General features: G+C 46.3%; 1 protein-coding gene across 5 annotated transcripts in view; it reads right to left on the reverse strand.

The window, feature by feature from the left end:
* Nucleotides 1-12654, reverse strand: part of LPIN1 (lipin 1) — a 127444-nt gene that overhangs the window by 42727 nt on the left and 72063 nt on the right. For 3 of the 5 annotated variants that reach the window (XM_057558238.1, XM_057558240.1, XM_057558239.1), the window contains exons 3-7: nucleotides 10326-10526; nucleotides 9475-9570; nucleotides 5729-6036; nucleotides 2695-2820; nucleotides 854-961 (exon numbers count right to left, since the gene is read on the reverse strand). In XM_057558238.1, coding sequence (XP_057414221.1) covers nucleotides 854-961; nucleotides 2695-2820; nucleotides 5729-6036; nucleotides 9475-9570; nucleotides 10326-10526 — 839 coding nt within the window. The remainder of the gene's footprint in view (nucleotides 1-853; nucleotides 962-2694; nucleotides 2821-5728; nucleotides 6037-9474; nucleotides 9571-10325; nucleotides 10527-12654) is intronic. The other 2 variants (XM_057558241.1, XM_057558242.1) reach the window with 1 other exon arrangement.

Here is a 12654-nt window from a genome sequence, read left to right on the forward strand (position 1 = left end):
GTCAAAGCGTGGGCAACGTTGAGGGAATGGAGGCAGGAACCTAAGGCCTCTGCCTCAGATGAAGACTCTAACCTAGGAACCCAAACCTTCAAGTCCATCCTATGCTATTCTCCAAAATTCTATGCTACAAATGCTGTGGAAACATCTGATTATATTACACAGAAAGCCTATAAGCTATTTTTTTTTTAGGAATTTTTTTTTTTTGATGTGGACCATTTAAAAATCTTTATTGAATTTGTCACGATATTGCTTCTGTTTTATGTTTTGGTTTTCTGGCCATGAAGCGTGTGGGATCTTAGCTCCCCAACCAGGGACTGAACCCACGACCCCTGCCTTGGAAGGTGAAGTCTTAACCACTGGACCACCAGGGACGTCCCAGAAAGTCCATAAGCTATTTAGTGAGTTATAATAATCACTCTCCTTATGCTTAAGCAACATCTTAAAAAAGTCTCGTAAACTTATTTGTTGAACAACCCCAGACACAAAACAGAGATCATATTCCCAATTTTCAATGCATTGTTCTACTTTTCAAAGCACTTCACAAAATTAGAAAGAATTATATGCTTGACCCTAATTTCCAGAGAGTTAAATTTAGTACTTAAAAAAAAAAAATCTAACCATCGACAAATGTTTAAAATGAAAGGAAAAGTAATAATCTATACGTATTTTCTTCATAAGTGATTTGGTTAGTTGGTAAAATAGATTGGTAGGAGTTAAAGCTACATTTTCACTTCATAGAATCTACATGTATTTTCCACATAAGTAATTTGGTTAATGGCAACACATAGTTCTAAGAGTTAGATCAAAGTTTTTATTATCAAAGACATCCACGGCGGGAAGATAACCCATCTACCTTTCCGAAGCGTGGAAGTGGGAAGATTGTGGAGGGCAAGAGCTAGAAAGACCGCCCTCGGCCGCAACTGCCAGACGAGGGGGGCGCCTCCTGCAATCTATCAGGCTACTGGATGCCACGTGATCCACATTAAAGGAGAGAGAAATCACAGGTCAATTCAATTAAACAAAATTTCTTATCAATTATTTGACTACTCTCCACGATAACATCTTTAAGAAAGTGAAGGTACTTGGGCATCGAACAATAGCAGAGGATCACATGTTGAAATCACTAAGAAATCAACATGAATCTTCTGAACCACAAAAACAGGAAACTGCCAAGACACCCATTTCACTTTCTATTTCAACCATATGCCCATAAAAGCTCGCTTTTCTTGGGTCAGAATTTAGTGCCTAATCAAATGACTTACTCCAAAAGGCTTGATCATTTGGGCTGGTAACTGTCTCTTAAAAGAAAACACATAAACCCAAGTATGGAAATGTATCTATTTATCCTAATTTGTAATTGCATTTAACAGTGGCCAGATCACTTAATCTGACATGGTCATTCTTCTGGATTCACAGAGCAAAACATGAAAGACAGAGAAACATATACAGGATTGTGTTTAAAACATTTGTTTTAAATGCTTAAAATTAATGTAGAGTGTTTGAACAGATTTATGTTTTGGTAAATATTAGACTAAATATTAGACTCCACGGGCCCCCAGCCCCACCCTGGCTGACGAACTTGCACTGTCACGGTCCTGGCTAGAAACGAGGCACGTGATGCATCCATTTTTCTCCAATCTCAACTTCAGCGCACAGGGCTGACCATGCCATCTCATTAATGAGATTACTCGGGTCAGACTGGAGCCGGGAGTGGTGTCTACAAGAGCCTGGCTTCAGGTGGGAAGCCCTGCAGCACGTGCCAGGGCTTGGGGGCTCCAACACCTCCCCTTTAGACCAGAAGCAAACCTAACACGTTAGGAGCACGAGTAACCAAAGGATGTCACTGTCACTTAGATCAGTGCTTCCCAACCTCTCTTCCATTCTCACCACACCTCCGGGACCTTTTTTTTCCCAACAGCCCTCCCTCCACCATGAAATTGTAATGCCAGGGATATACTATGTATCTGCTTATGTACTGTGGCCCTTTGGAGGCCACACACTATTATAATATCTAAGATTTTTTTGCCACCCCAGAACCAAGTTTTGTCCCGACAGGGGTGATATTATCCCTGCTGAGAAGGCACGCTTCAGTTCTGTCCCCTCCCCAGTCCTGAAAACTGCTCAGAAGGGCTCACATATCCTCACAGCTTTCGCAGCCTTAAAGGCTTTAGAGTCTTCCCCGCACACCGAGCAGCTCTGGTTCTCCAAGTTGATACAGGAAGTCTAGGGCCCCTTGAGAGTTCATTTCAGGGAAATCAATATTCGTAAACGCAGCAAGGGAGGAAGGCATCATTCTCGCAGCCCCGAATGACCGCAGGGGCCCCCGAAGCAACCTCTCTGCTCTTGAATCCCACTTTAGGGCTCAGGTTCCAGAAAGGCTGTGTCACCTGTCTGCTCCTGTTGACAATTAGCTTTATGTAACTTAACAAGTGGTTGGCCTTTCAGTGTCTCCTGGGGAAGCTAAGAGCCATATCTGTAGTTCATTTTGCTATTAGACAGAAGTTTATGATCTGCACATGCTCTGGTTTTAATCCGGATCTGTACCTCCTACTCTAAACTGTGTTTTTTCCAGTCCTAATTCGTTTCATTTTTTACTTAGATTTCCCTATTTTATTAAACATGTTTCCTGTAACTGACTTGGAATCCTCTGGACCAGGACAGGTGAACACACACGTACACACACCAGCCACTCACCTGGTGCTAGGTGACCACTCTCTGTCGGAATTCGGGTAAGATGCTGACTGAGGGTAAGTCATGACTGGGGAACGGTTTTCCTTAGGGATATCTCCTTGGAATGGAGGTATATCATTAGAAAGAGTTCTGCAGACCAAAAAAAAAATCAAAGTCAAAGAATTATTAGTGATAAGATTCATAATAAAGGCAAGTTTCCATTTTTTCCTTGATTATCGCTAATACTTCATAGATTAACATGATCTCCTTTTAAACCACCCCGGCGGGACTTCCCTGGTGGCACAGTGGTTAAGAATCCGCCTGCCAATGCAGGGGACACGGATTCAAGCCCTGGTCTGGGAAGATCCCGCATGCCGCAGAGCAACTAAGCCCACGCGCCACAACTACTGAGCCTGCGCTCTAGAGCCCGCGAGCCATAACTACTGAGCCCACGTGCTGCAACTACTGAAGCCCACACACCTAGAGCCCATGCTCTGCAAAAAGAAAAGCCACTGCCATGAGAAGCCCATGCACCACAACAAAGAGTAGCCCCAGCTCGCCGCAACTAGAGAAAGCCTGCACATAGCAATGAAGACCCAATGCAGCCAAAAATAAATAAATAAATAAATAAATAAAATTTTTAAAAATAAAATAAATAAACTACCCAGGCATATTCCAGGCACATTCCAGGAATGTGGACAGGAAAAAAGTGACTCAGAGAAATGTTTTGTGTGCTCATGCTTTGGCTGAATTATAAATGTAAAGTGATTTTGTTCAAGAACTGGGACTTAGACATGGGCTCGATGACCACACTGCTTGTTACTTACACTGTAGGGCCTACGGAGTTGTCTTTCACATTTCATGTTGCAAAAGCCTGAGAGGTAGATTGGGCCCAAAACCGTACCCAGAGGGTTAATAAAACTCTTGCCATGCACAGGTGAGCTACCAAATCCCTGTTTGGCCGTACACAGATAATGTTTCGTCTAGCAGAATAAATAAATGTCACAACCAATCGTAGTCTTTTTTTTTTTTTTAAAGTGTGAACTTTTGCTCTCTTGCATTCTTTTTTTTTTTTTTTTTTTTATTTATTTATGGCTGTGTTGGGTCTTCGTTTCTGTGCGAGGGCTTTCTCTAGTTGCGTCGAGCGGGGGCCACTCTTCATTGCGGTGCGCGGGCCTCTCACTATCGCGGCCTCTCTTGTTGCGGAGTACAGGCTCCAGACGCACAGGCTCAGTAGTTGTGGCTCATGGGCCCAGTTGCTCCGCGGCATGTGGGATCCTCCCAGACCAGGGCTCGAACCCATGTCCCCTGCATTGGCAGGCAGATTCTCAACCACTGCGCCACCAGGGAAGCCCCCAATCATAGTCTTATAATTATGAAATGGCGCAAATCTACCTCGTTTCAGGTATAGCATGCTCAACGAAATAGGATTCACTATTTCACTCACGCAGAGGCCACTGGTCTCTATTTTTGGATGTTATCTGAAATACCTAACACTAAGTTCTGGAACTAAGAGCCACGCAGGGAAGGCGACTGTAATAAACCCAACCACCCAGCTTCTGAGCCCACAGCAGATCAGAGGCCACAGTTAGGAAAATCGACGTTGCCAATGTGCCTTTATTTTTAGCCAGGAAAAAAAAAAAAAATTCTATTCTAAATAACAAAGCAGGAGGTTAATCCTGATGTTCCTTCTCCCTTTTTTTTTTAATTGAAGTATAGTTAATTTACAAGGTTATGTTAGTTTCAAGTGTACAGCAAAATGATTCAGTTATCCATCCTTCTCCCTTCTTTTGTGTTAACAAGACACAAAAACAATGATCAAAAATTACACTGAATTACATAAAAATATGAAACATCAAATATTCTTTACAAATGTTTTGGCTTTTTAAAATGGCATTTTTCACCAAAATAGTAATACCCAGAAACAGCATTCTGCCACACTATTAAAAGCAAAGAAAAATAACAGGTGTCCATTCAACTTTGGGCCTCATCAAAATTGAAAAGTTTGCTTGTGGAGAAACCGGTCATGTTCTGCATTCACCTGTGGCCCTAAGTCTATAACAGATCGGCCTCCAGCTATCCATCAGCCCAGCTGCCGGGCTCATAGGTGGTGCTCAAATAGGAATAAGCGGGTTCTGAAACAACGGTTTCGTGCATTAAGTATTCATTTGCTGAGCTCCTGTTTCTTGGTTCTGACCTGGAAAGCTGGAGTTATCACCAAGGATGTTACCAATCGTCTCTCTGTCACAAGCTACATCCCATCTTTATGTTACTTTAGAATCGGGCCTGCGGGATTCCAAAATTCAGTCTCAAATGCATTAACAGAAGAGTAAGAAATTCTGGGGGAAAAAAGTTTATAAGAATAATCCTACTACAATCCCACTGCTGGGCCAATATATGGAGAAAACCACAATTTGAAAAGATACCTGTACCCCAATGTTCACAGCAGCACTATTCACAACAGCCAAGACATGGAAGCAACCTAAATGTCCATCAGCAGATGAATGGATAAAGAAGATGTGGTGTACATATACATAATGGAATACTACTCAGCCATCAAAAAGAATGAAACAATGCCACTTGCAGCAACATGAATGGACCTAGAGATCATCATACTAAGTTAAGTAAGCTAGACAGAGAAAGACAAATATCGTACCATATCACTTATATGTGGAATCGAAAAAAAAAAAGATACAAATGAACAAAACAGAAATAGACCCACAAATGTATGGTTACCAAAGGGGAAAGGGGGGAGGGATAACTTAGCAGTTTGGGATTAACAGATACACACTGCTATATACAAAATAGATAAACCACAAGGACCTACTGTAGAGCACAGGGAACTCTATTCAATATTCTGAAATAACTTATAAGGGAAAAGAATCTGAAAAAGAACAGATATATATATATATATTAAAATAACTGATTCACTCCTGTACACCTGAAACTACCGCAACATTATCAATCAACTATACGTCAATTTAAAAAAGAAAAGGATCATCCTAAACAACGAATTCACCCAGCTCTAACTGAGGCCCTCGCTTTCACCCACACTTACCTACTACTGTCCAGCAGCTCGGCCTCCTCGTCCGAGCTCATCTCTATGGGGAACATGTCTTCATCCTCGGACGTGTTCATGTTGTCGTCTCTTTTCAGGCTGTCCAGCTGCGACTTCCTCCTCCTCTTCCTTCGCTTCTTCACTAAAGAGCCACTTGAAGGGGTCTCGCTGGGAGGTAAGACCTGGGCTGACGTGTTGGGGTCCAGGCTTCTTATCCAATCTACGGAGTTCCTCTTCAGCTGGGACTCCATCCTCGAGGCTCCTTCCGACAGGATCGGGGAGGTGGCCAGGTGCATGGGGATCACCTCCTGAAAGACAGAACACATTTCCAAGAAGGAGCGTCGTTAGTTGGGGTTAAAGGAGCCGGTGGTGCCGATGACCCACCAGTGCTAATTCCGGAGCCCAAGCGCTGTGGGCAGTGGGGAGCACGGGGCACTCACGGCGATCTGCAGACGCGGCTGCCGAATTTGACAGGTGGTCATAAAGTCGACAAGTCACTAACTGCCATTTTGTACTGAATCCTGCGTTTTCGTAATTATAACAAAGTGAGGTAATTTTCAGTTATTTCAGGCTACCAAAATTCAACTTGGTCTGAAATTTCCAGGGTAAAGAGGAAAAAATGGGCTTGGAGTCATCACATTACCCTGGGAACTGGACTCCGATTTGCACTCTAGTGTGTGTGGGTGTGTGTGTGTGTGTGTGTAAGAGAGAATGTGTGTGTGTGTTTTTAACAGGCACTGAATTAAGAGGATAATAATAATTTTTAAAGAAAACATCTGACAGTGTCCCCACACCGTGCCCCAAGTGCCCACCTGCACCAGAGCACACCTAGGTATGTGGCTGTCAAGTGATTAGGTACTGACCCTCTTCTCTACAAAAAAACAAAAATAACAACAACCAAAAAAAAAAAAAACCTCCACTGCCTGTCAATTTAATAGTTGTTTTATAATGATTCACCAGTTTTTTTAAAAACTATAGCAATCATTTTATTATCAAATGACTCATTTCTTATCAGAAACCTGGTAACAAGTAGTAAAAAATAGGGTTCCATCTCTGATGAGCTATGTGATCTTGGGCAGAGTCACTTAACTTCTGAGTCTGTTTCCCTCATCAGAAAAATGGAAATGATAATCCCGACCTTACAGCGTTTTTAGATAAAATGGAACAATGTAACTATTGTACATACAGCCTGACACATATGCAAAAATTCACAGACAAACATGAATGGATAACAACAGAAAACGGTATTGGAACAGTGGGAATCAGCAATTTTACACAGGAAGCTTTGGGAGATGTTGTTTACCGCAGTCTGCCTGAAGTTGCAACAGAACTGAACAAACAAGAGGAGTTTGGTGCTTTGGAAAACGTGAAAGCTGCTCGTGAACTCTATTCTCCTCTATCAGGAGAAGTAAATGAAATTAATGAAGCTCTATCAGAAAATCCAGGACTTGTCAATAGATCTTGTTACGAAGATGGTTGGCCGATCAAGATGACACCCGGAACTACGTGAACTAATGAGTGAAGAAGCACATGAGAAGTACATAAAATCTACTGAGGAGAGACAATGGAATCCCTAAATAAACTAGTTTGAAAGAAAATCTAGGGAAAAAAAAAGAAGTAAAGAATATATACAAAAGAGAGGGTATAAACAAGCATGCTGCTGATAGTTTAAAGTAGCTTAGAGAGGGACTTCCCTGGCGGTCCAGTGGTTAGACTCCGCACTTCCACTGCAGGGGGCTCAGGTTCGATCCCTGGTCAGGGAACTAAATCCCGCAGGCCGCGGCATGGCCAAAAAATAAATAAATAAATAAATAAAGTGGCTTAGAGAGCATCAGACAATGAGCTACACGTATAAAATCCACATCTGAGCAGTAAGGCTGAGGCTGGGAGAGACCATCGCACCTTTGGGAAGACCAAAAGGAAGCAGAGCCTGGGATGGTTTTGTCCTGAAATTGAAACTATAGGCATTCATTTTAGAGCCTGGAGCTATTTAGAGCCGTTCCTCTATAAAGGCCATCTTCTCATAAAGGAACTAGTTCAAGTGGTTTGTATTGAGGAATCTCCACATCCGATCCCTTCAAAGTGGCTTTCCCAGTGAATGAAAGAGTAAAAAGCAATGGTTTGTCTTAGAAGAAAACATGGGGGTAAATCTTCATGACTTGGAACTCGGCAAAGGATTCTTAGATGTGACAACAAAAGCACAAGTCACAAAGAGAAAACACATAAATTGGACTTCATCAAAATTTAAAACTTGTGTGTTTCAAAGGACAACATCAAGAAAGTGAAAAGACAACTCACACAATGGAAGAAAATATTTACAAATCATCTATCTGATAAGGGACTCATATCTAGAATATATAATGAACTCTTATAACTCAAGGATAAAAAGACAAATAACCCAATAAAAAACAATCAAAGGATCTGAATAGACACTTCTCCAAAGAATACATACAAATGGCCAATAAGCACATGAAAAAATGCTCAACATCATTAGTCATTAGGGAAATGCAAATCAATACCGTGATGAGATACCACCTCACACCCACCAGGATGGCTAGAATCACAAAGTCAAAGAGCAAGTATTGATGAGGGTATAGACAAATCGGACCCCTCGTGTACTGCTGGTGGGAATGTAAAATGGTGCAGCAGCTTTGGACAACAGTCTGGCAGTTCCTCAGTGGTAAATTCAGTGTTACATATGACCTAGCAATTCCACTCCCAGGTATATACCCCCCAAAATGAAAACATGTGTCTATACGAAAACTTGTACGCAGTTCAACAACAGCCAAAAGGTGGAAACAAACCCAAGTGTCCACCAACACATGAAAAGATAAACGAAATGTGGTATACAGATACAGTGGAATATTATTCGGCCATACAAAGGAATGAAGTACTGACACAGCCAGAACACGGATGAATCTTGAAAACATTATGGTACATGAAAGAAGTCAGGCACAAAAGACCACAAACTATGTGATTCTACTCAGATGCAAGTTCAGATTAGGGAAATCTATAGAGACAGAAAGTTTGATTAGTGGTTGCTTAGGGCTCAGGGTGGTGGGGAGTTAGGGCTTTAGGGATAGGGGAGGTGTAGCTAAAGGGTACAGAGTCTATTTCTGAGGCAATGAAGATGTTCTAAAATTGACTGCGGGGATGACTTGCACGTATCCGTGAAAACACTAAAAACCACAGAACTGTACACGTGAGATGGCTAAAGCACATGGTGTGAGAATTATATCTCAATAGAGCTGTTAAACATTTTTTCATAATAAAAAATTAATGTAGTGCTCGCTTCGGCAGCACATATACTAAAAAATTAATGTGATTTGGTCACTCACTAAACAAAAATTAGAACATTTCAGCCGTCTGAGATTTGACACAAGAGTATAACTTGTATGCTTTGGATGATGGTTTCAGGCCAGGGTCATTCAACTCCTCCGTCTCCCTGGAAACCAGCAGCAAACGCAGCAGGCTGGGACTGATGGTTTCAGGCCAGGGTCATTCAACTCCTCTGTCTCCCTGGAAACCGGGAGCAAACGCAGCAGGCTGGGACTGCTGAGTCTTGGGTAGGCATAGCACACACTCACCCTGTGGCTCAAATCCCCAGGACAGGTAAACAGCCGCTCTTCTCCTCTGCCGTCACCCACACAGCCGGCACCAGTATCACCTCTCCACACACGCCCCCAGATGAGCGCTGCTCAACGCTCAAAACGCGGGCGTAAGCTTCACCACCCAGCCTTCCTTACCTGATCGTTATCAGTCTCTTGAACAAAAAACGCTTCTCCATTATCTCCCAGTTTCATGTGCAAATCCACTGCTTCCCCATTGATTTCTATGTCAACCTGAAGGAAAAACACATGTTCTTCATCACAACAGGAAACCTCACGGGGAATGATCAGGTCTCTACATACGCTTCAGTCACATACATCCCCAAAACATCTCACAATTCCAAGCCTCCGTTGGTCACTCTGGTCGAGAAACGGAGTCTACTCCCCCCCACCACCACCACCATCCTGGGTCCATGCAAGCTTGTGATCGCCCCAGTGAGTAGAGCACAACACAAGTGAGGCCACGTGGCTTCCGAGGCTAGACCAGAAAAAGAAGGCAGAGTCCGCCCGGCTCCCTCCCTTGGACGATGCTTGCCCTTGCAGCCAGCCGCCATGGTGTGAGGAAGCCCAGGCCACGTGGAGAGGCCACGTGGAGGCGTCTGGGTGACAGCCTCGGCCAAGAGTCCAGCCAAGGGCCACCAGCCGAGTGGGCAAGTGCATCTACACAGGATCCCAGCCCCCAGCCCTGAGTCTTCAGCTGAGGCTCCAGGCGGCAAAGAGCAGAGACGGGCCAGCCTGCTGCACTTGGTGTGAATTCCTGACCCACAGATCCCCCGGAGCTTAATACACAGTTGGCTTATGCCACTAAATCTTGGAGAAATTTACACAATCATAGAAATCAGAACAATCTGAGTAACTGTCAATTCAGGGACCAGCCCTTTCCAATGGAAAGCTAAAACTCGGGGTCCGCGAGGAGCTCCGGACACGTAAGGCCGCAGAAGTGCGAGGGTTTTTCTCTAAGGAGGGAACCCGTCCCCCAGGTCACGTACCACCTTCTCTCGCGAACGCAGGACCCCCATCTTCCCAAAGCGGACGTGGAAGGGGGAGCACTGCAGGCTCCCGTTGGGCTGGCGGACCACGATGATGTCAATGCACCCGGACAGGGTGGCGGGGTTCAGCCCCTTGTAGAGCTCCTTCACGGTGACAAACACCTGGCCCGCCAGCTGCCCGACGTAATTCATGGTTTGAGCCTAGGAAACAGAGACACAAGCAAGGCGCACAAACGGTTAAGTCAGGGCAGGCTCTAGAGCCTGTCAAGGTGAACGTGCACACCCCGCATGCCCAACTTCAAAGACAACCAGCTCAGCGCATATGGCTCCCCTGGAATGGGCCCCACCCAGCGCTCCGCACCCCAAACCCTGGCAGCCCCGGGAGGCCTGATCTCAGTCATCACCGGGCTCTTCCTCTCTGAGTCCACGGTACATGTGGCTCTTGCTCTGTCATCACATGCGGGTTTTACAGACCAAATCTTAAGGCTCTTGAGAAAAGAGACTGTATTTGAGACCTCTTCATATTCCCCACCACGCCAAAAAGAGTAGGTGTTTAATAATGCTGGTAGAAAAAAACGACTATTTTCACTTGAGAAGGAAAAACTAAGTGACTTTTATTTTCCACAGTTTCCATCCTGGTCCTTCTCTGCCCGCCTGATGCTCTCACATCTCGAGGGACACTCGTGCTCGGCCGCGGTTTGTCTGCCCAGCCGATCAACCGAAGTCCACTCAGCAAACATCCAGGGCCAACACTCCACGAGGGGCCTGGTGCTGGGAACACAGGTTAAAAAGACGCAGACCCCGTCCCCCGGAGGGACTCGGGCTCGTGAAGGAGAGAGAAGGAGAAGACACGTCCGTGTGGTTGTGTCTGCTTGGACTCACGGAGACGCTGAGGGACTTACGTCCAGGGAAAGAGGAGAGCCATCCCAGAGGGGCCGGCAGTCGACGGGTGGGGAGCAGGGCTGGGATGCCCCCCAGGAGAGGAAGGCGGACAGGCCGCGGCAGACAGACAGGTGTGCGCACAGGCACAGAGGGGGAGGCGCCTGCGGCAGAGAGCACGCAGGGGGGACAGACAGGTGTGCGCACAGGCACAGAGGGGGAGGCGCCTGCGGCAGAGAGCACGCGCGGGGGACAGACAGGTGTGCGCACAGGCACAGAGGGGGTGGCACCTGCGGCAGAGAACACGCAGGGGGAGGACGAGAGCCGACACCGGCCAGGAGACTCGGAAGGTGCTTTGTAGCAATGGAAGCCGTTGGGGACTCGGGAACCACAAGACCAGGATTCGATCCGTGACTGAGAAAGAGCGCTGCAGTAAAAACGTAGAGAAGGCCGGCAAGAAAAGACACTGAAGGCAGGAAGGCCAACCTGTGGCTGCTGGTGATGGTGCGGACAAGAAAGGATGCCATCCTGAAGGGCGGCAGTGATGGAAGAAACGAGGCAGAGCGCCAATCCGGGAGACGCTGGGGCACAGGGCAACGGGAGCCCCGCCGGCGCCGAGCCCTCCTCACGGCTGGGGCTCTGACGGCCACCCCGGTGTGAGCCACACCCGCCTGGCTGCCCAGCCGGCCTGGCCCGTCCCCCACCCTGATGTGACTCGGACACTCAGACTGGCCCAGCCTCCCTCGGGGACACGGCTCTGCTCAGTGGTCCTTCCCCCGCCGGGTCCTTCCTTCTCCAGCCCCAGCTACGCCTACGCTTCGGGGCCGAGTCCAGACTCTCGTGTGCCCTCCCCTCTGCACACTTAATGCTCTGGAGGCTTCCAGTATCACCTGAGCACGCAGGGCTCACGCAGCGCGACTTCCAGCCCTCGCCCACACAGCCCAGTTCCTCGGGGAACCCACCCAGGAGCACGCGGGACCACACGGACGCCACCCGCCCCAGGTCCCCAACGACGGCTCCAGCAGCCGCCGCAGCGCGTGTGCACGCCTGGCCCTGACGAACCTCTGTTACACTGTAACTGTGAACCTTCTCACTCTGACGATGTGTCTCTATTTTGCCAGGTGGTTTTCCTGTCACTCGGTGAAGCCAGATTCTCCTGGAGGCCAAGGATCAAGCCTGGTCCTTTCAAGTTATTAAAAAAAAAAAACCCAAAAACTACCTTTTATAAGCCTCACCTCACCTCACCCGCTACGACACAACCAGAAGTGATACTAGCATCCCTGCTTCACAAACGAGGTAATGGAGGCTCAAAAGTGGTCGGTCACATGCCCTGCAGGCAAACAAGAACTGCTGATTTAATTCTAATTTAGACAAGCCAGAGACCTAAGGCAGTGAACAAAAGCTTCGAAGAAAAGAGCGTGAGAAAGTCCTCTGGCTCGCTGTGCAACTT

Source organism: Balaenoptera acutorostrata, chromosome 12 (genome assembly GCF_949987535.1).
Source record: "Balaenoptera acutorostrata chromosome 12, mBalAcu1.1, whole genome shotgun sequence".
Lineage (NCBI taxonomy): Eukaryota > Metazoa > Chordata > Mammalia > Artiodactyla > Balaenopteridae > Balaenoptera > Balaenoptera acutorostrata.